At 38.1% G+C, this 22,406-nt stretch overlaps 1 protein-coding gene across 5 annotated transcripts in view; it reads right to left on the bottom strand.

The window, feature by feature from the left end:
• Window positions 1-22,406, bottom strand: part of elmo2 (engulfment and cell motility 2) — a 30,199-nt gene that overhangs the window by 7,066 nt on the left and 727 nt on the right. For 2 of the 5 annotated variants that reach the window (XM_058054479.1, XM_058054480.1), the window contains exons 2-18: window positions 20,496-20,585; window positions 20,283-20,387; window positions 18,648-18,688; window positions 17,803-17,875; window positions 17,002-17,052; window positions 15,568-15,737; window positions 15,374-15,473; window positions 14,661-14,812; window positions 13,244-13,322; window positions 11,549-11,584; window positions 9,957-10,007; window positions 7,667-7,789; window positions 4,715-4,834; window positions 4,527-4,631; window positions 4,346-4,454; window positions 4,126-4,262; window positions 477-640 (exon numbers count right to left, since the gene is read on the bottom strand). In XM_058054479.1, coding sequence (XP_057910462.1) covers window positions 477-640; window positions 4,126-4,262; window positions 4,346-4,454; window positions 4,527-4,631; window positions 4,715-4,834; window positions 7,667-7,789; window positions 9,957-10,007; window positions 11,549-11,584; window positions 13,244-13,322; window positions 14,661-14,812; window positions 15,374-15,473; window positions 15,568-15,737; window positions 17,002-17,052; window positions 17,803-17,875; window positions 18,648-18,688; window positions 20,283-20,360 — 1,589 coding nt within the window. In that variant the 5' untranslated portion in view covers window positions 20,361-20,387; window positions 20,496-20,585. The remainder of the gene's footprint in view (window positions 1-476; window positions 641-4,125; window positions 4,263-4,345; window positions 4,455-4,526; window positions 4,632-4,714; window positions 4,835-7,666; window positions 7,790-9,956; window positions 10,008-11,548; window positions 11,585-13,243; window positions 13,323-14,660; window positions 14,813-15,373; window positions 15,474-15,567; window positions 15,738-17,001; window positions 17,053-17,802; window positions 17,876-18,647; window positions 18,689-20,282; window positions 20,388-20,495; window positions 20,586-22,406) is intronic. The other 3 variants (XM_058054481.1, XM_058054482.1, XM_058054483.1) reach the window with 3 other exon arrangements.

The raw sequence follows: 22,406 nt of genomic DNA, 5'->3' as shown, positions 1-22,406 counted from the left end.
TTTAATTTAATTTAAGTCACGTACCGAAGTACAAGGTGATATGACCATCCAATGGTTACCATAGTAACTGTCAATGTAGTGATATACATAGCACATCATGACTGGTTCAAGACTCTTCATCCTTGTATTTAGCAAACATCAACTGCTTGTATTGTTTCTTGAATTGGCTCATCGTTGTGCATTGTTTGATTTCCTTACTCAATCCATTCCATAGTTTGATTCCACATACTGAAATGCTATGGCTAGCATAACGTAGTCCTAGCATAGAAGTGTTTCAGATTTAGTTTTTCCCTGAGATCATATTTCTCCTCTCGTGTAGAGAAGTATTGGATGACATTTTTATGTAATTGGTTATTTTTAGCCTTATGCATTATTTTAGCTGTTTGAAGATGAACTATATCAGCAAGTATTTGTATTTTGGAAGAGACAACAATACACAGATGTTTATGTTTAAGTGTTCAATTGATGCCACTGACATGATCGGCGGAGACTGGAAGTCATCCTGGCTCATCCTTTCAGACTGTCGAAGCCGCAGTATCTCCGAGTAGCTGAGACCTCGTAGCTTGTTCTTCAGCTGGTCTAAAGACGAAGGCTTCATGGCCAGAGCTCTGGTGATCTGCTCTCGGACGACCTGCATCACCTGGGTTTCCAACCCATGAAAACACACAAGACCTAAATCGTCAAATTTCCCTGGTAAAACAAGGAACGGGTTGGGATTCCTAGAGTCATCATCCCATTTAAAAACTAATTCCGTCAGCAAACAACTTTCCTCATCTGAAGTCATTTATATTCCAAATGTACTGGCGACATAAACAGCCACAGTTATTCCGTAACAATAGATTGCACCGACTTGTTCATGCGGAGGAAGCGCTCTGAATTGCAATCGACAGCATTAAGAATTTAACTGTCGTGTAATATTAATTGAAGCAAAAGCCTTTCAGCCGCCTGCTCCAGTGGGATGCTCACACACAAACACACACACACACGCACACGCACACACACACACACACTCAGCACACGCTGCAGTGAGCAGCATTTAGAGCAGGGGTGGGCAAACTACGGCCCGGGGGCCACATCCGGCCCGCCAAGTGTTTGAATACGGCCCGCCCAATCTTTCCAAAGTATTTAATTTAAAGTCAACATACAACCTGGCATCATGGCCTGAGCCAACCTTTTGATGGTTGTATCAATTTTGTTGTTTGACATGGTCTGTTGTTTACAAAGTGCTCCTGAAAAAAGAGACACAAGCACATAATAATAATAAAAATTAAAATAATAATTATTATATTATTATTATAACTATTATGATTATTATATTTATTATATTAATGTTAATTATTATATTAATTATATATAATAATATTGTTATATTTGCATATTTTACATAATAATAATATAATAATTATTATTTTAATTTTATTTTAATCATTATAATATTTTTTTTATTTTTAAAATATTTAAATATAAATATAAAATAATAAATAATAATAGCAGATTGCATGACAATTTTACAGATACAATAATACCAGGTGGACTGTTACGTGTAAAATATATAGTCCTCAACAACAAGATGCATTCAGGGACAGTCCGAACATCACAAAAACAGCTGTATGATTTGATGCGGTGCGGTTCAACACCAACATTAACATATTCAGTGAGTACGTTGAAAGCAAGATGCATTCAGGGACAGTCCGAACATCACAAAAACAGCTTTATGATTTGATGCGGTGCGGTTCAACACCAACATTAACATATTCAGTGAGTACCGCAACAAAAAGATGCATTCAGGGACATTCCGAACATCACAAAAACAGCTTTATGATTTGATGCGGTGCGGTTCAACAACAACGTTAACATATTCAGTGACTACCTCAACAGCAAGATGCATTCAGGGACAGTCCGAACATCACAAAAACAGCTTTATGATTTGATGCGGTGCGGTTCAACACCAACGTTAACATATTCAGTGAGTACCTTGACAGCAAGATGCATTCAGGGACATTCCGAACATCACAAAAACAGCTTTATGATTTGATGCGGTGCGGTTCAACACCAACGTTAACATATTCAGTGACTACCTCAACAACAAGATGCATTCAGGGACAGTCCGAACGTCACAAAAACAGCTTTATGATGTGTGTGTGTGTGTGTAAACAAACAGTACGATAAAGAAAAACACGAATTGGATATTCTTATCACTCACTTCATAACTCTTAATTCAGACGTACAATTTGCTACATTTAAGTACGCTAACAAGTCGTTTAGGTTGCACGGTGGGCGAGTGGTTAGCGCGAAGACCTCACAGCTAAAAGACCCCAGTTCAATCCCACTCTCGGCCATCTCCGTGTGGAGTTTGCATGCTCTCCTACGTTCTGCGTGGGTTTTCTCGGCTTCGTCCCACATTCCAAAAACATGCTAGGTTAATTAGCGACTCCAAATTGTCCATAGGTATGAATGTGAGTGTGAATGGTTGTTTGTCTATATGTGCCCTGTGATTGGCTGGGGTGGACCCCACTTCTCGCCTGAAGACAGCTGGGATAGGCTCCAGCACCCCCTGCGACCCTTGTGAGATTAAGTCATTTACTTGAAATTACATAATGTCTTTGAATGCAACACCTCATTGCTCATAACATGATTAAAACGTTACGCTACTATTAAAGAGACCCGCGTTAGACATGTACATTTTTGACTTGTGTGATATCATTTAGCTGGATTGACATATTCAGTTCACTCAGAGCTGATAATGCGTACAAATATAGAATATATAAGCCGTATAAATAAGTAACTACACTGTGATTCCGCTTCCGTCTGTTCATCCGTCATTCATTAAATGTTGATCCGAAATAAAAGGAGAATGTCAATGCCATGCTAGCGGAAGAGTGTCGGGGGCTGCGGCAAGTGGGAGTGAGACGTTTTTTTTATGGGGGGTGTCTCAATTGCGTAACCCATGAAACTTAACCGTAACAGTAACATAACTTTTAGAACCATATGTATAATATAGTAATTAATTCATTTTTTACCGCTTATCGCTCACAAGGGCGTGCTGGAGTCTATCCCAGCTGTCTTCAGACGAGAGGCGGGGTACACCCTGGACTGGTGGCCAGCCAATCACAGGGCACATATAGACAAACAACCATTCACACTCACATTCATACCTATGGACAATTTGGAGTCGCTAATTAACCTAGCATGTTTTTGGAATGTGGGAGGAAACTAAAAAAAAAACCCACGCATGCACGGGGAGAACATGCAAATTCCACACATACACGTAATATTTATTAACTGTACAGTGTTTTAATCATTTTAAAAAGGATAACTCTTATACATATACATAACTAAATAAAACTAAACTAAATCAAAACTTCACATCTTGTGGTGCCCATAGTACCCGGAAAAAAACCCACGCATGCACGGGGAGAACATGCAAACTCTACACAGAGATTGGCCAAGGGTGGAATTGAACCCTGGTTTCCTAGCTGTGAGGTCTACACGCTAACCACTCAACCCTCGTGCAGCCTTTGCAACATATTAAAACTCAAAATTTAACTCATGAGCAACAGAATGGCACAGATTTGAACACGCAAATTCCACACAGACACGTAATATTTATTAACTATACAGTGTTTTAATCATTTTAAAAAGGATAACTCTTATACATATACATAACTAAATAAAACTAAACTAAATCAAAACTTCACATCTTGTGGTGTCCATAGTACCCGGAGAAAACCCACGCATGCACGGGGAGAACATGCAAACTCCACACAGACGCCTAATATTTATTAACTGTACAGTGTTTTAATCATTTTAAAAAGGATAACTCTTATACATATACATAACTAAATAAAACTAAACTAAATCAAAACCTCACATCTTGTGGTGTCCATAGTACCTGGAGAAAACCCACATTCACGGGGAGAACATGCAAACTCCACAGAGATGACCGAGGGTGGCAACCATACTTACGTTTCTATAATATTTGCCCATAAAATGTACAACTAAATAAAACTAAACTAAATCAAAACTTCTCATTTTGTGGTGTCCATAGTGTGGAATCGAAACTCGGGCCTGCATGCTAACCACTCGTCCTATACTATATTAAATTAAAGTAAATATTTTCCAAACCTTATTGAAATCTTCAGCGGTGGCCCTCATCTCCTTCCAGGTTTTATTGAGAAGCTGGACGCAGACGCAGAAGAACTCCTCCCATGCACGGTCGTGGGTGAAGAACATGGGATGGTAGTCGTTGCAGCCTTCATTCGCTTGTGAAACAACACCAAAAATTACGATGGACTCAGAAAATACAACCAGATTTACAATCTGTGTATCAAAAAAATACACTCACGCAATTCTCCAACTTGGAGTATCTCACAGAGTACCCGAGTGAGCTCGATAGCGCATCGACCGAAGGGACACTCATGCTTGTCCTCGCGACTGCTGTTCTCCAGGACAATCTGTAATAGGTTCAGATATGTGTTACTTGTAGTATCTCTAGTATCTTTATCTCGGAGGAGATCAGAACCTACCCGGATGTACGTATCTTGGTGGACCTTGGCCATGTACAGCATGTTGTCCAAAGCCAACATCCCTGGAGGAGTCTGAGTGAAGTCCATAGCAGGGTTCAAGTGGTTCTGCATTAAAGTGTTTTTTTTATATACATTTGAGTATTTCTGTTAAAACTAGATACTTTTTTTAAACTTTCCAAACATCTTACCGTAAAACCTAGCATCTTATAATCCTTTGCATACAATGCCTTTCTCTTTTCTGTACCAGTGGGGTCATTTTCTCCATCAAAGGCAATCTTCCGCAGCTCAAAAATGACATCTCTTTGAGTCTGAGTCACAGAAAAGCACATTTAGAGCGTATCGGCTTAACAGTAACTTTTCACACACAAGTACTCCGGAGAGCCAAATGAAATCAGCAAGGAGCCCCTAAGCCACATTGTCTGTGGTTAAACGCCTCAGAAGTCTTAAAAAGTTGCAGCATCTATCTATCTATGCGGCTCTGCTATATTCCAAACCTTTTTGTGGGTCATTAAGATTGAAGTGTTTTCATTTATGTGTCATTTCATTTCTCAATTGAAAGATACTGACCTGAATATAAGACGCTGTTTTCGTTTGAAGAAAGTCTGAAAAATATGGGTCGTCCTATATTCGTGGCATTGAGATTTAAAGCCAAAAGTCGTTTTTTGGCTGTTTGTATTGACTTGTGAACTCCTATAGAGCAGCTACACACAATAACCATGACCTGAATATAAGACGCTGTTTTCGTTTGAAGAAAGTCTGAAAAATATTGGTCGTCCTATATTCGTGGCATTGAGATTTAAAGCCAAAAGTCGTTTTTTGGCTGTTTGTATTGACTTGTGAACTCCTATAGAGCAGCTACACACAATAACCATGACCTGAATATAAGACGCTATTTTCGTTTGAAGAAAGTCTGAAAAATATTGGTCGTCCTATATTCGTGGCATAGAGATTTAAAGCCGAAAGTCGTTTTTTGGCTCTTTGTATTGACTTGTGAACTCCTATAGAGCAGCTACACACAATAACCATGACCTGAATATAAGACGTTGTTTTTCTTTGAAGAAAGTCTGAAAAATATTGGTCGTCTTATATTCGTGACATAGAGATTTAAAGCCGAAAGTCGTTTTTTGGCTCTTTGTATTGACTTGTGAACTCCTATAGAGCAGCTACACACAATAACCATGACCTGAATATAAGACGCTGTTTTCGTTTGAAGAAAGTCTGAAAAATATTGGTCGTCCTATATACGTGGCGTAGAGATTTAAAGCCAAAAGTTGTTTTTTGGCTCTTTGTATTGACTTGTGAACTCCGATAGAGCAGCTACACACAATAACCATGACCTGAATATAAGACGCTGTTTTCCTTTGAAGAAAGTCTGAAAAATATTGGTCGTCCTATATTCGTGGCATAGAGATTTAAAGCCGAAAGTCGTTTTTTGGCTGTTTGTATTGACTTGTGAACTCCTATAGAGCAGCTACACACAATAACCATGACCTGAATATAAGACGTTGTTTTCCTTCGAAGAAAGTCTGAAAAATATGGGTCGTCCTATATTCGTGGCATAGAGATTTAAAGCCGAAAGTAGTTTTTTGGCTGTTTGTATTGACTTGTGAACTCCTATAGAGCAGCTACACACAATGACCATGACCTGAATATAAGACGCTGTTTTCGTTTGAAGAAAGTCTGAAAAATATTGGTCGTCCTATACTCGTGGCATAGAGATTTAAAGCAGAAAGTCGTTTTTTGGCTCTTTGTATTGACTTGTGAACTCCTATAGAGCAGCTACACACAATAACCATGACCCGAATATCAGATGTTGTTTTCCTTTGAAGAAAGTCTGAAAAATATGGGTCGTCCTATATTCGTGGCATAGAGATTTAAAGCCGAAAGTCGTTTTTTGGCTGTTTGTATTGACTTGTGAACTCCTATAGAGCAGCTACACACAATAACCATGACCTGAATATAAGACGCTGTTTTCGTTTGAAGAAAGTCTGAAAAATATGGGTCGTCCTATATTCGTGGCATAGAGATTTAAAGCCGAAAGTCGTTTTTTGGCTCTTTGTATTGACTTGTGAACTCCTATAGAGCAACTACACACAATAACCATGACCTGAATATAAGACGCTGTTTTCGTTTGAAGAAAGTCTGAAAAATATTGGTCGTCCTATATTCGTGGCATAGAGATTTAAAGCCGAAAGTCGTTTTTTGGCTCTTTGTATTGACTTGTGAACTCCTATAGAGCAGCTACACACAATAACCATGACCTGAATATAAGACGCTGTTTTCGTTTGAAGAAAGTCTGAAAAATATGGGTCGTCCTATACTCGTGGCATAGAGATTTAAAGCCGAAAGTCGTTTTTTGGCTCTTTGTATTGACTTGTGAACTCCTATAGAGCAGCTACACACAATAACCATGACCTGAATATAAGACGCTGTTTTCGTTTGAAGAAAGTCTGAAAAATATTGGTCGTCCTATATTCGTGGCATAGAGATTTAAAGCCGAAAGTCGATTTTTGGCTCTTTGTATTGACTTGTGAACTCCTATAGAGCAGCTACACACAATAACCATGACCTGAATATAAGACGCTGTTTTCGTTTGAAGAAAGCCTGAAAAATATGGGTCGTCCTATATTCGTGGCATAGAGATTTAAAGCCGAAAGTCGTTTTTTGGCTCTTTGTATTGACTTGTGAACTCCTATAGAGCAGCTACACACAATAACCATGACCTGAATATAAGACGCGGTTTTCGTTTGAAAAAAGTCTGAAAAATATTGGTCGTCCTATATTCGTGGCATAGAGATTTAAAGCCGAAAGTCGTTTTTTGGCTCTTTGTATTGACTTGTGAACTCCTCAAAAACTTGAAAAATAAGGTGGAGACATTGGTCGTCTTATATTCAGGTCAATATGATCAGTCAAGATAATTTTCTAGTTGTGTTTTTCAAAATAATGGCATACAAAAAAACAATAGCATTCTTTCATTCATTCATTCATTTTCTACCGCTTTTTCCTCACGAGGGTCGCGGGGGGTGCTGGAGCCTATCCCAGCTGTCTTGGCCAGCCAATCACAGGGCACATATAGACAAACAACCATTCATACTCACATAAACAATAACATACAAATGCAAATTTTTGTATTTACATACCTGGTCATTGGGATCCATTTTGGTCATCATTCGTTCCTCCAAGAGGTTAAAGGTCAACACCTGCAGCACATAGAGTTGATGTGCCATTTCTGCTTTGATTGGTCGATTCCCTCTGATGACATGCTGCATACAGACAAAGAGAGTCACGTGTGTGGATATTTTTATACGAATCCTGAAAGTAAAACATTTCATTTACCGTACTTGTCGGGGGTACACCCTGGACCGGTCGCCAGCCAATCACAGGGCACATATAGACAAACAACCATTCACACTCACATTCATACCTATGGACAATTTGGAGTCGCTAATTAACCTAGCATGTTTTTGGAATGTTGGAGGAAACCGGAGTACCCGGAGAAAACCCACGCATGCACGGGGAGAACATGACCAAAGGTGGAATCAAACTCGGGTCTCCTAGCTGTGTGGCCTGCGCGCTAACCACTCGAAAAGAACCACTACCCCTATAATCATATGAAAACCGGGGTGTATGAAAACTGAGGTTCCACTGTAGGAAATCCGAAACATATTTTAAGCTATAATTTTCCCCAAAAACCAAATCATATGAAAACCAGGGCGTTTGAAAACTGAGGTTCCACTTATAAGAAATCCGAAACATATTTTAAGCTATAATTTTCCCCAAAAACATCCTCCCTATCCGTGTGGAAGTGGTAAGTTTTTGGCTATTTAAGTTTAAAGGAAATAACTTGAAGGCTACCGTTTAGGTCGCTAGCTCTCTAGTTTGCGAGTTAGCATGTGTCTCGAGACCCTGCAGTTGCGCAATATGTTGTAAATAAAAAGAGTATCAATGTGACTATAGTCGTGTTTTGTCATGTCTACAGGGCTCTAATAATGCTTTGTTCATTTTAATCTGAAAAAAATTATTTGTCTACCCACCAACTATATGTGGTTTCTTAAGTTTTTATTATTTGCCGTTTTATTATTATTATTATTATATTTATTTATTTATTACTGATTGATTGATTTTCTTTATTCTTGATTTGTTTATTTATTTTTCATCTTATTTTGTGCAGAAAAATAAAAATTAAGAACAGTGGAATGTTTTATCAGAATTGATTTATTCATTAATTTATTATTTAATTTATTTTATTTTTATTGTAGAAAATCGGAACCAAAGCACTGAAAAAGTTTGTATATTTTTCTGTTTTTAATAAATGCGTTTTTTGGGGGTTTTTTTTGAAAACCTGATGCTTTGATGAGTTTGAGACCCCTGATCTACGGCAATAAACAGAATTGGAATAATTGTTATTTTTTTTAACAATACTTAAGACCAAAAGGCACCTAGTCCACCACCCGCCAGTACCATCCAAAAACCGTAACAGACTGAATTTGGACTCGGTCGGGTCGTATTAGGATAGAGACACTGCGAGGGTCCGACATTCATCATAAGTGGGTCGCAGTTTTTTGCAGGATTTGGTTCCGGAGCGTACACAATGCTGCAACCGCTCCAGGAAAATAACAACAAGCAGCCGGGCTCAGGGAAGCACTTCCACACAAGTCGGCGCCAAAAGGAATCATTTTCAGAGCGGAGCTTTTTTTTTTCCACATCATTGACTTCATGCCATATCACATTTGCTGGTTCTGCTTCAACAAGCCTCCCCGCTAGTCAATCTTTCTTGCTGGCTGAGCGGGCCCGGCCGGGTCTGGGCCATGGAACATCCAGGACTCAGTTGACGGAACACGTTCAGAGATTGGAAGTTGGAAATATTTAGGTTGTTTTAATTTGTGGATTGTATAATTCCATAGAACGGCGCCTTCCGTATGATCTGACTTGAATGGTTCATAAAGGAATTCTACATGTTATATTCTAAAATATTATAAAATATTATAATATTATAAAATATTATAACATATTATAAAATATTATAACATATTATAACATATTATAACATATTGTAAAATATTATAAAATATTATTAAATAGTATTAACTATTATTAAATATTATTAAAAATATTAAATATTATTAAAAATATTAAATATTATTAAAAATATTAAATATTATTAAAAATATTAAATATCATTAAATATTATTAAATATTATTAAATATCATTAAATATCATTAAATATCATTAAATATCATTACATATTATTAAATATTATTAAATATTATTAAATATTATTAAATATTATTAAATATTATTAAATATTATTAAATATTATTAAATATTATTAAATATTATTAAATATTAAATATTCATTCATTCATTTTCTACCACTTTTTTTCTACCAGTTCATAAAGGAATTCTACCCGGCTGATTTGCATACTCACATTTAGTATGATGGATCGCAGGTGCTTTTGGGCCAAAGTGCTTGCCATTTCCTGTGCACGGAAAAGAAAAAAAGGCAGATTAAAAAAAAAAAAAAAAAGCAGATTATCCAAACATTTTAATATCTTTCACTTGGTGATACAAGCACCAAAATTGGCACAGATGGACGTTTAGGATACATATTTTAAGAAAAGTACGATATCCGACATAAAATGTAATATGGCCTGCCAATTTTCAAGATGGCCGCCAGAGCAAATTTGAAAAACATGTACTTGTTGAAGTAGAACTCAAATAAACACAATATTTTTTATGGTCAGAATACCAAATGAATGTATTATAATTGATTAAATCCAATAATGAATTCCAAATTCCAATATGGACACCATTTTTCAATATGGAGCCTGATACATTACTAGTCATTACTAGTTATATATAATTATCCAATATCACTTTTTTTATAATTAACATTTATTAATCATCATTTGCAAATATTATGTCAATATCCACCTATACGTGGACCCAAATATTCCAATTGCATTTGGTTTATTTGCTCAAACGGAAGGAATTGAACAGGGATGGAATATTCCTTTAACCGATCCGATTGAGGGATCTTGTATCCGCTCAAACGGAAAGTTGTCAGACTGCGTTCTTCTTCGTTGTTTATTTTAGCGGTTGGCAAGCAGCTTTTGTGTGCATTAGCGCCATCTGTGGAACAGAATCTAAACCCTTCTACGTATATTTTATTCACAAGTGCAATTTTATTAAAAAAGAAAATATATACAGTAAACCTCGGATATATCGGACTCGGATATATCGGAAATTCGCTCACAACGGACAGATAAAAAAGAACCGATTTTTCTGTAATGCATTTCCAATAAAAATTCATTGCATATATCGGATTTTTTATAACGGATTTCGCCTATTTCGGACAAAATCTCCAGTCCCGTTCCAATGCATTTCCATTAAATTTCCCTGGCATATATCGGATGGCCGCATCGTGGCGCTCCGATTCGCCGAATCGTGACAGGCCGCTATACGACGTCATTTGCAGCGTTTGCAGCGTTGCCTGCGCGTCCAGGTACATTGGAAACATAGTCAAGGAAGTGCCTTTTTATAACGGATAAAATCCCATTTACGCATATACCGGATATAAATCCGATATATGCGTTTTACTGGGCATGCCCTATTGACTATTCTGGTTGATTTTCACGGCGCATGTAAACAAGAGATTGGAATATTCCTTTTCTATGGATACTATTGTTTCCCGAAAGGTCATTCGGAAAGAGAAAAAGTGGTGATGTAAAAACATGGCTACTGTGGAGTGTCTGTGGTGTAAAGACCGGCAGAGCAATGTAATATTGCTTATTCCTTGTTCCTCCGATAGACTTATTGATGCACGTGTGAGGTCGTGGTGACATTTTGGAACATTTTTGGTTAGTGGTGTTGTGTCACGAGATTTTTTCCAATGTAAAAAAAAAACATGCCGTGGCTCAAAAAAGGTTGAAAAACACTGCATTATAGAACTACAGAGTGGAGCGTGAGGACCCGTGGCGTGGACAGGACGCTATGAGATGATGAGCTGATGCGTACTCACGGTGAGGTGCTGCTCCAGCGGGTTAGTGTACTCCTCCTAACGGGTTCAAGGCGAGAGTAGGAGGTGGGACGTGATGGCGGTGATGGAAAACAAAAAAGTGCATGAAAACATGGAGCATGAAATAAGAGGATTACGTCACACACAAAAGAACGTGACAGAACGTATTTTCCAAAAAGCACACACAGGTATGGTCACGGTTCACTTTATCGGGTACGCTTGCGTTATTTGATAAGATTCGATATTAAATGCTGTAAAAAAATGCGTGGGTGGAGACACAAGCAATGTATTCCTATTAGCGAGGGAATAAAAAATTACAGTGTAAGGTAAAGTTATTAAACTACACATTTAATCATATTTTCGTAAAAATAAAAATAGAAACGGTTAGCTTTGATTCATACAGGGAACATTGGTTAATGTAACAAAATGCGTATTTATTGTGAGTTAGCAGGAATTATTATTATTACATTATTATTACATTATTATAATTATTATTTATACACGACTCTCTGAGTTGGTGCAAACTCATCTTTATTATGATACATTTTTCTCCTAAATTTGATCTCATTGTTTAATTCTCTGTGTAGTTGGCGAGTGTGTAAAAAAACAAACAAAAAAAACATATTCATTATTGTTTTTTTGTGTGTCTGATATTAAAATGTACATTAATGTTCAAGTACACAGGAGCTAATGTTATTTAGTAATTGTTAAATTATTCTGGTAATATTTTTTTTCTCCATATTCGCTTCTTAAAAAGGAAATATGATAAAAAAAAATTAAGTATGAATCTCTCTGCTGAGCTTCACACTCAGCTGTACTGTTAAATTGACCCAGTGCGCCCCCTAGCGGTCAAGCAATGTCCTGCATGACAACAACTTTGCAATGGAGGCAACAGAATACGTAATACTTTTATTATGTATGCTTGACTTGCAATTTCTAACATAGGCACTGGATAATTTGGATATTTTGGAGGATATTTTGCACATATTTTTTGCCAAACTGCACAAATCTGCAAATGTTTCAGTCAAACAGCTTTTGCATTATTATTTTTATGGTACATCTGCATATTCGGAATTATTTTAATTACCCTTTTCACTGTAACACTGAGGCAAAATATTAGAAATGTTTCCACTGATGTACTGCAGCATACCGGTAATAGGGGAGTCAAACTGTTTAAACAACCTCTCGGTATAATGCAGTATAATAAGTATAAGTATAATAAGTATAATAATCAATACATCCTAATTCAGCCTTATTGTGTAAGTAAAGGCAGACTGATACAGCTCTTGTATTGGATTTCATTAGCCTATGCAGGTGTGTCTAATGTTAAGTCTATCATTTCATCATTTTAATCGCAGTTTTCAAATTAATTAATCATGATTAATCACCATTCGCAACTATGGCCGAACTATGCCAGTTTTTTTGTATTTTATTAACAGAAAAAATAAACGATAGGACACAGTTATATATTTACAGCAACGTATTAACAGCTCCAAATGAACCAAAAATAAACCCACATGATACCACACGTCTGAGATCTATTTGCCAATATAATCATATACGTATGTATATATATAATAAATGACATAAATTGGTTACCGGTATTAAGGCATTATTTTTGACAAATACATATAATTGTAAAATAGTTGTTCGTAATGATCTATAATTCATTTATCTACCGAGGTGCCGAGTTCTGACCTGCCGTCTGTCCTCGGGTGCCTTGAGGAAAAGAGCATTGATGAGGGCGATTGCGTAGGTCTGAATCTCTTGGTTCGACCTTGAGGGATATCAAGCAACATAAGGGTCCTGTTAGCAGTATCTCGCTCCACACAGCTCATAGAAGGTATTGGTAAATCGGTTATTTGTGTGTATTTCTGGTGCAGGAGTTATACTGTATGAGATGTTATAGTATGTGATAGTAGTTCAGTGCGGGATGTGGTCTGAAGCAGTTGAGCAATCAAGAAAACCATGGAACCAGTAGAACAGCGATAACCTGACCAAAATAACAACTGTCACCAGGAGACGAATGCACTTCATTTTACTGATTGCAAATATCTGATTAATAGCTGATTAAGAAATTACAAGAAATTAATCTTAACAATTTTGTAATGGACTAGTGGATGGCGAGTTTTTGGCTGGTGATTATTTAACCTTCCTCTTGTGTTAGATTTCTGGTATCATAAACTGAACTCAAAAAGGGCGGCACGGCGGTCTGGTGGTTAGTGCGCAGACCTCACAGCTAGGAGACCAGGGTTCAATTCCCACCCTCGGCCATCTCTGTGTGGAGTTTGCATGTTCTCCCCGTGCATGCGTGGGTTTTCTCCGGGTACTCCGGTTTCCTCCCACATTCCAAAAACATGCTAGGTTAATTGGCCACTCCAAATTGTCCATAGGTATGAATGTGAGTGTGAATGGTTGTTTGTCTATATGTGCCCTGTGATTGGCTGGCGTGTAGCAGGGTGTACACCGCCTCTCGCCCGAAGACAGCTGGGATAGGCTCCAGCACCCCCCGCGACCCTCGTGAGGAAAAGCGGTAGAAAATGAATGAATGAATGAAAGGTTCCAATTTAGTGTTAAGTTGCTGTGTGATGAATTTAATGGGTTTTTTTGACACAGTTATAAAGACTTTTACGTTGACTAATTCCCAACAGGTTCATAAGCTTGTCGTGAGAACAGGTCCAGATCTTGGTTCAATGATCCAAATTGGAAGAGGAGCTGGTTGTCATTGTGTTGGCTAATTGTACACTTATGATTTCAGTTGTGGTTCAAAAATATTGCTTTATAATCATATTATTATAACCGGGTCGAAACCGACCCTAAAAATACAGTGGTCATAATTTCAACCGGACCGTTTTAAAATGTAGTAAAAAAAAATTTTTTTTTTGTTTTATTTTGTTGAAATAGAGTTTCCTGACAAAGTCAAAAAGCCTTGATGCAATAAACAAATGTTATGTGATTCTTTTTATGCATTAAAAACACAAAAGGAGGGTTAAAAAAGAAAAATTAACACCAGCCTCGCTGACTCACGGATGTCCTTTAAACATCCCAAAATAGTACCGCAGTACCACGGGGCGTCCCTAAATCAGTGTGTGTGTGTGTGTGTGTGTGTGCTCACACTTGCAGGTGCCCGATGAGTTGTCCCACGGTGATTTCCTGTGCGACTCGGTGGTAGAGACTATGGCTGTTGAGCACCATGCTCTCCAGGATGGCCAGAGAACGTTGCAGGATGGAGACGTCCACCATGGGCTGGTTCACGTAGCCTGCGATCTTTAGGTGGGACATAATTAGCATCGATCATTTACAGTACATTTGCATTTGCTTGTTCACAATGATAATGATAATGCTAATTGTAACATTGCTAACTGTAATAACTATGTATAGGGCCCTATAAAATACAATTTTTTTCTCCAAATTCAATATTTTTTTTCCAAAAAAAAATTTTTTTTTTCTGTTTTAATTTTTTTTTTACACTTATTTTATCACTATATATTATGTTTAACTGTTTCCATGAAACTCCAAAATTGTCCATAGATATGAATGTGAGTGCATCAAAACATCCTCTTTGTTTACTATTAAATGTTTCTGCAAAAGAGTTTTCCTTTGAGAAACTCTCAGGGACGTAAGTTAAGCTTGCACAAACAACACACACACACACACACACACACACACGCACTGAATGAGCTCCACATAATCCAAGAAGTTGCTAGGCAACAGCACCCACTCATTTCCGCCGTGTAGGAAGTAAGGAAGGTTACAGTTAAATTAAAGCGAGCAATAGCAAGGACTAAAAAGACACGGCAAAGTAAAAGCCGTGTGCTAAATGCGTACCTGCTTGATGAAGGACAAGGATATAAGATCCCAGGATACGATACTATGATCCATTAGCTCCAGGAATGCAGTAAGAGTAAAAGCCAGCATTTCACCAAAGCTGAAGGAATAAGAGAAAAAAAAATGTATTACCATAATTTTTTAATCACATTTTAAATATCATTGCACAAGAAAGCAAAAAAAAAAGATCTCACTGTGTGCCGCTCTCGACCAGTCGAGCTAGAGTCCCGATCCCCTCCATGTTGATGAACTCTGCGGCAAACGTGGGGTCTGCCGACAGCTTGGCCAGCTCCTTTAGAGCCTCCAGTCGAGCATCAATCCCGTGGGACTGGATTCGCTCCAGGAGCTGACGAGCAGCACGAGCCTGTCGGGCCACAAGGAGAAACCCTTCATTCATTGGAGAACGACCTTGAAATGCGTTTGTTGTAATATTCAGATTTCTATTTAAAATGGACCGTTTAAGACAACGTACATAATATATAGGTTGTCATCCCTAGCTATGAGCCACATGTGTGCATGTCATAAAATGGCATATTAGAGAAATGACAGGAAAATAATCTTGCAAACAACATTAAATTCATCACACAGCAACTTAACACTAAAAAGTAACGGTTTCCTATCATTGCATTTGGTCCCAGCAAAGCATTTCATTGCACTGCATATGGCTGGGCGGCACGGCAGTCTAGTGGTTAGCGCGCAGAACTCACAGCTAGGAGACCAGGGTTCAATTCCACCCTCTGTGTGGAGTTTGCATGTTCTCCCCGTGCATGCGTGGGTTTTCTCCGGGTACTCCGGTTTCCTCCCACATTCCAAAAACATGCTAGGTTAATTAGCGACTCCAAATTGTCCATAGGTACAAATGTGAGTGTGAATGGTTGTTTGTCTATATGTGCCCTGTGATTGGCTGGCGACCAGTCCAGGGTGTACCCCGCCTCTCGCCCGAAGACAGCTGGGATAGGCTCCAGCACCCCCACGACCCTCTTGAGGAAAAAGCGGTAGAAAATGAATGAATGAATGCATATGGCTGTTGGTAGAGAGGGAGCCAGAGGAGCCTTGCGCTGGGCTTTGGGCTCCTCTGGTTCCCTCTGGTGGACGGAGGCAGGTGATGGCTCATTGCAGCACCCTGGCATCAATCTTCAAACGCGTGCCTTGCTGGGACCAAATGCATGATGGGATGGTATTAGTTGCATTTAGTTTAAACCCGTATTGGTACTTGTACTGTATATTTCTGAGCTACTGTTTGAGTGTTAAGTTGCTGTGTGATGATTTTAGCATTCTTTGTAAGATGACTTGTTAATTTTCTCCATAATCAAGGACATTTCCATTCCTAATGATTATACCTAAAAAATAATAATAAATAATTCTGACTATCAATAATATTTCAGTAATATTTCTTACTCATTTGGGTTTTGCAGTGTACCAAAAAAATGCTTTTCAGAGCAAACCTCTGCACACCACAATCCACTGCAACACTACAGCGGCCCGTGAAGCGGCGCTAATACAGAAGAGCAGCAAGAGGCGCAATGCATATACCCAATGCCCAATAGCCTTGTGACACTTGTGTACCGTGCGACATCAAATCACAGCAAAATTGGTTTCAAACACAGAAACAGTTCAAATCGACTTACAGGAGAAATGGCTAACCGAAGGATGGTCCCGTTCTTGATCTCGCCACGGCTCTAAGAGAAAAGGCAACCAATTCATGTTTCTCTGAGCCGCAGCTCCCTTGTGAGAGCGGCACTCGTGCAGCCTCAGACCAATGACGCTATGAATAGAATTAGACTGATCTCTCTAATACAGGGGTGGGCAAACTTTTTGACTCGCGGGCCGCATTGATATAACAAAATTTCCGGGGGGGGGGGGGGGGGCAGACTATATATTTTACACGTAACAGTCCACCTGGTATTATTGTATCTGTAAAATTGTCATGCAATCTGCTATTATTTATTGTTTTATATTTATATTTAAATATTTTAAAAATAATAAAATATTATCATAATTAAAATAAAATTAAAATAATAATTATTATATTATTATTATGTAAAATATGCAAATATAACAATATTATTATATATAATTAATATAATAATTAGCATTAATATAATAAATATAATAATCATAATAGTTATAATAATAATATAATGATTATTATTTTAATTTTTATTATTATTATGTGCTTGTGTCTCTTTTTTCAGGAGCACTTTGTAAACAACAGACCATGTCAAACAACAAAATTGATACAACCATCAAAAGGTTGGCTCAGGCCATGATGCCAGGTTGTATGTTGAGTTTAAATGAAATACTTTGGAAAGATTGGGCGGGCCGTATTCAAACACTTGGCGGGCCGGATGTGGCCCCCGGGCCGTAGTTTGCCCACCCCTGCTCTAATACAATGATAACAGATTAAGAGAGGAAACCATTAAGCTCACCTGTTCAGTGATATAAAGCTGAGGGCCGTCAGCATACCGTAGAGCAAACTGTTCCGAGCCTGACAAAGACCAGCTGAGGATGGATGGGGGGGGGATAAAGTCTTGATTTTAGTACCATCATCCTAAAGTAAGGTGAACTGTTAATGCAGCAAAATCACAAAAGTCATACTGCAATGTGTACATGAGTGGGAAACATGCGAGACGGCCAAGTAGAATTTTTTCCGTGGGTGTTTGCAGCAAAGTGTGAGTTTTTTTTGTCAGTGGTGAAAGTGAAAGCGGTATGTCGTGTGCATACTGCAGAGAGGAGGGCAAATGAGATTGCAGAGAAGTCGTCAATCATCGCACGGAAGCCAGATGAAGGAATACATTTGCAAGGTAACAAAACAGATGTTAGTTGAGTTTGTGAACTGTAGGAATTCTCTCTTATTGCTGCGGTCTTGCATCATAATCATCAGCAAAACAACCCACACTGAAGTCTATTTATGGATAAAATTAGGATGAAAACGCTGAAAGAAAAGTTTCGCTGATAGCCAAGTCGAGAAATAAAATGAAAATGAATGGTTTCTTGACATTTGCATTAAATGCATGGAACCTAAACTACATTTCAGACACACGGAATGTAGCGTTAAAAATGAATTCAGACATTTTCAAGAAATTAACAAAGATCACAGACAAAAACAAAAATTAACAATTAATTTTTTTACTAAATAAAAACCCAAAAAATAATAATACACCACATTAAATACTAGCTCCTATGGATGTACTGTGCTTATGTCTTTATTTAAAATAAAATGTCATAAATTATGAACAAAGCTACTAAATTCCACAACAGCGAGAATACTTACCCATCACATACTTCACGAATAATTGAGGCCAAGGGTCTTTTCTGCGAATAAAACACATTTTCACTTTTAATGCTGGCATGTAGGAATATCACGATAAACAATAATTGTCCTACAAATTACAAACATTTTCAGTACTTTCATTCATTCATTTTCTACCGCTTTTCCTCACGAGGGTCGCGGGGGGTGCTGGTGCTGGCCAGCCAATCACAGGGCACATATAGACAAACAACCATTCACACTCACATTCATACCTATGGACAATTTGGAGTGGCCAATTAACCTAGCATGTTTTTGGAATGTGGGAGGAAACCGGAGTACCCGGAGAAAACCCACGCATGCACGGGGAGAACATGCAAACTCCACACAGAGATGGCCGAGGGTGGGAATTGAACCCTGGTCTCCTAGCTGTGAGGTCTGCGCACTAACCACCAGACCGCCGTGCCGCCCATTTTCAGTACTTATATAGCATAATAATATGAGTAGTCCATATGAAAAGGCAATAAACTTAGCAATTACTTAATAGGAATTCTTAATAAAATAGCCAACAACACTGTCTGTGAGCATGCATCGTTTTTCCCTGTTTTGTTTACTTTTAATTTGCCTGTCAAAAGACTCAATAAGTGTTGACTAGTTTTATTCTGAGTTGGTAAAACTGGACGGGATGATTGTGTTTAAGTTGCGCAATCAACTTGGTCGCATTCCCCTTCTTTGTTGTCACTACAAATGTAAATATTCACAAAAAAAAATCAAAATATTCCCACACTAGGGTTGTGCATTTGGCTTAGAAACAATCATTAACAGTATATTTGCATTTGCTTGTTCACAATGATAATGATAATGCTAATTGTAACATTGCTAACTGTAATAACTATGTATAGGGCCCTATAAAATACAATTTTTTTCTCCAAATTCAATATTTTTTTTCCAAAAAAATTTTTTTTTTCTGTTTTAATTTTTTTTTTACACTTATTTTATCACTATATATTATGTTTAACTGTTTCCATGAAACTCCAAATTGTCCATAGGTATGAATGTGAGTGTGAATGGTTGTTTGTCTATATGTGCCCTGTGATTGGCTGGCCACCAGTCCAGGGTGTACCCCGCCTCTCGCCCGAAGACAGCTGGGATAGGCTCCAGCTCCCCCCGCGACCCTCATGAGGAAAAAGCGGTAGAGCGGCACGGCGGTCTAGTGGTTAGCGCGCAGACCTCACAGCTAGGAGACCAGGGTTCGATTCCACCCTGTGTGGAGTTTGCATGTTCTCCCAGTGCATGCGTGGGTTTTCTCCGGGTACTCCGGTTTCCTCCCACATTCCAAAAACATGCTAGGTTAATTAGCGACTCCAAATTGTCCATAGGTATGAATGTGAGTGTGAATGGTTGTTTGTCTATATGTGCCCTGTGATTGGCTGGCGACCAGTCCAGGGTGTACCCCGCCTCTCGCCCGAAGACAGCTGGGATAGGCTCCAGCACCCCCCGCGACCCTCGTGAGGAAAAAGCGGTAGAAAATGAATGAATGAATGTTTCCATGAATAAAATAAACACAGTTAGGCTCCAGCATACCCGCAACCCTTGGATGGATGGATGGATGGATGGATGGATGGAAAAGTTTGTGAATGTTTGAGCGATCATACACACCTGGTCCATTTCAATAAGCTGAGCGTTAGCACCAGGCCATTCAATCGCCACTTTCACAATGTCGGCAGGCGGGGGCATGGCTGCCTTTTTTGTTGTTATTGTGACCTTCGGGACATAAAAGTTCCATAAATGCGTATACTGCGTTACTGGTTGCATTGCAATTGCATCACACCTTGGTTGATTAATTTGAATGATCTAGTGGTAATGCTTTACCTGATGGAGATGTGTAGACGGGGTCACTCTGTCTCTCTCTCTCTCTCTCTCTCGCACGGCTCTACTCGTGAAGCCACTGTGTCAGTTCCCCTGTGAGACACAACAGAACACAAGTGTGAACTCATTTAAACGCACTGTGACAAAACACGGAGCTTTAGGCTTGATTCTGGTTGTGTATGAAAGAACTACCATTTCCTCACTGACTCGCGAGCGGCAAGGTATTTGGTAATGGTTTGATTTCATTTGAACATGCATCAGATTACAATTGAATGCATCACATAATCAGTTCCCATATCCACATGTCCAAAAGGAGTAGGAAGAAGCAAAGCTTATTAAATCCTACCCCTCCATCTGGTACTTTTAAATCAGTAACTGTTACATTTGTTCACTTCCTGCTTTCTTAATATAATTTAAGTTTTTATTTATTTATTTTGAGTTTATTTTTATACTACAAAAAGAAATCTTCACTCGCTAAATGTACTGCAAAAAAGGTCAGTAAGGATAATTCATAATGCCGCCTACTAACTCCTTATTTCTAAAATCACAAATACTTCAACTTGCTGATATAGTTAATTTTCAAACAGCTAAAATAATGCATTACGCTAAAAATAACCAATTACCTAAAAATGTAATCCAATACTTCTCTACAAGAGAGGAGAAATATGATCTCAGGGAAGAAGTAAATTTGAAACACTTCTATGCTAGGACTACGTTATGCTAGCCATAGCATTTCAGTATGTGGAATCAAACTATGGAATGGATTGAGTAAGGAAATCAAACAATGCACAACGATGAGCCAATTCAAGAAACAATACAAGCAGTTGATGTTTGCTAAATACAAGGATGAAGAGTCTTGAACCAGTCATGATGTGCTATATATATCACTATATTGACACGCACTATGGTACCCATTATGGCATTGGATGCTCATATCACCTCGTACTTCGATACAAGGTACATTATTTAAAAAAAAAACTTAAATTGTATTATGGAAAGCAGGAAGTGAACAAATGTAACAGTTACTGATTGTAAAAGTACCAAATGGAGGAGTAGGATTTAATAAGCTTTGCTTCTTCCTACTCCTTTTGGACATGTGGAACTGTGAACTGATTATGTGATGCATTCAATTGTAATCTGATGCATGTTCTAATGAAATAAAACCATTACCATATTTTTTATTCATTTATTTATTTATAAATTAGCTGCACCACTGTCGGGAATTCCGATAACTTTGAAGTATGAACTGTTGTCATGCATGACCCGAGTGTAAAAGCAACGTTGTTGTCGTTTGAGGGGCGGAAAGACAAGGTATATTATTATTTCTTTTTATAAATGTAGTTAGAATGTTCTATTCTCATGTTAAATGATGTTTTTTACATTCATGTACATTTTTTCCTAAAAGTGAATTCATCTTAGACATGAATATACCTGAAATTCATTCAATTGTGTAATTCATATTATTATATAGATATGGTAGAAATGAACCACACTCTTGCACTTGTGACTTTCAATTGTGGGTTTTGTTTATGTATGAGTTACCCTGCATTGTTAAATGTTATGCATTCTGTATTAACTGCTGCACAGCATGATACTTTGGTTAAATTAAGGCTGCAAGCAGTGACATGATGTCAAGCACAGCAACACCAATGGCCTCGTTCGCCTGCTCTGCAACTGGTAGCTTAGCAACTGCTAACTCGCGTTTGGCTAGCTGTGTGTGTGGGGGCACATTTTAAATGAAGCCTCAATTTTTGTAGTTTCTAACCACCCCCACATATTACTGTATATTAGTTTCGTGAACAAATATTGTTACATTGAGGTGTGTGGTTTCATTTTAAGACGACTGAAACGTAAACTCTGACCGGAAGTGCCTAACTTTCACATTGCATAGCAAAATGGCAGAGTAGCGCCCCC

The sequence above is a fragment of the Doryrhamphus excisus genome, chromosome 18, assembly GCF_030265055.1.
Source record: "Doryrhamphus excisus isolate RoL2022-K1 chromosome 18, RoL_Dexc_1.0, whole genome shotgun sequence".
NCBI classification, from domain to species: Eukaryota; Metazoa; Chordata; class Actinopteri; order Syngnathiformes; family Syngnathidae; genus Doryrhamphus; species Doryrhamphus excisus.
This window is presented reverse-complemented; position numbering and strand designations above follow the sequence as displayed.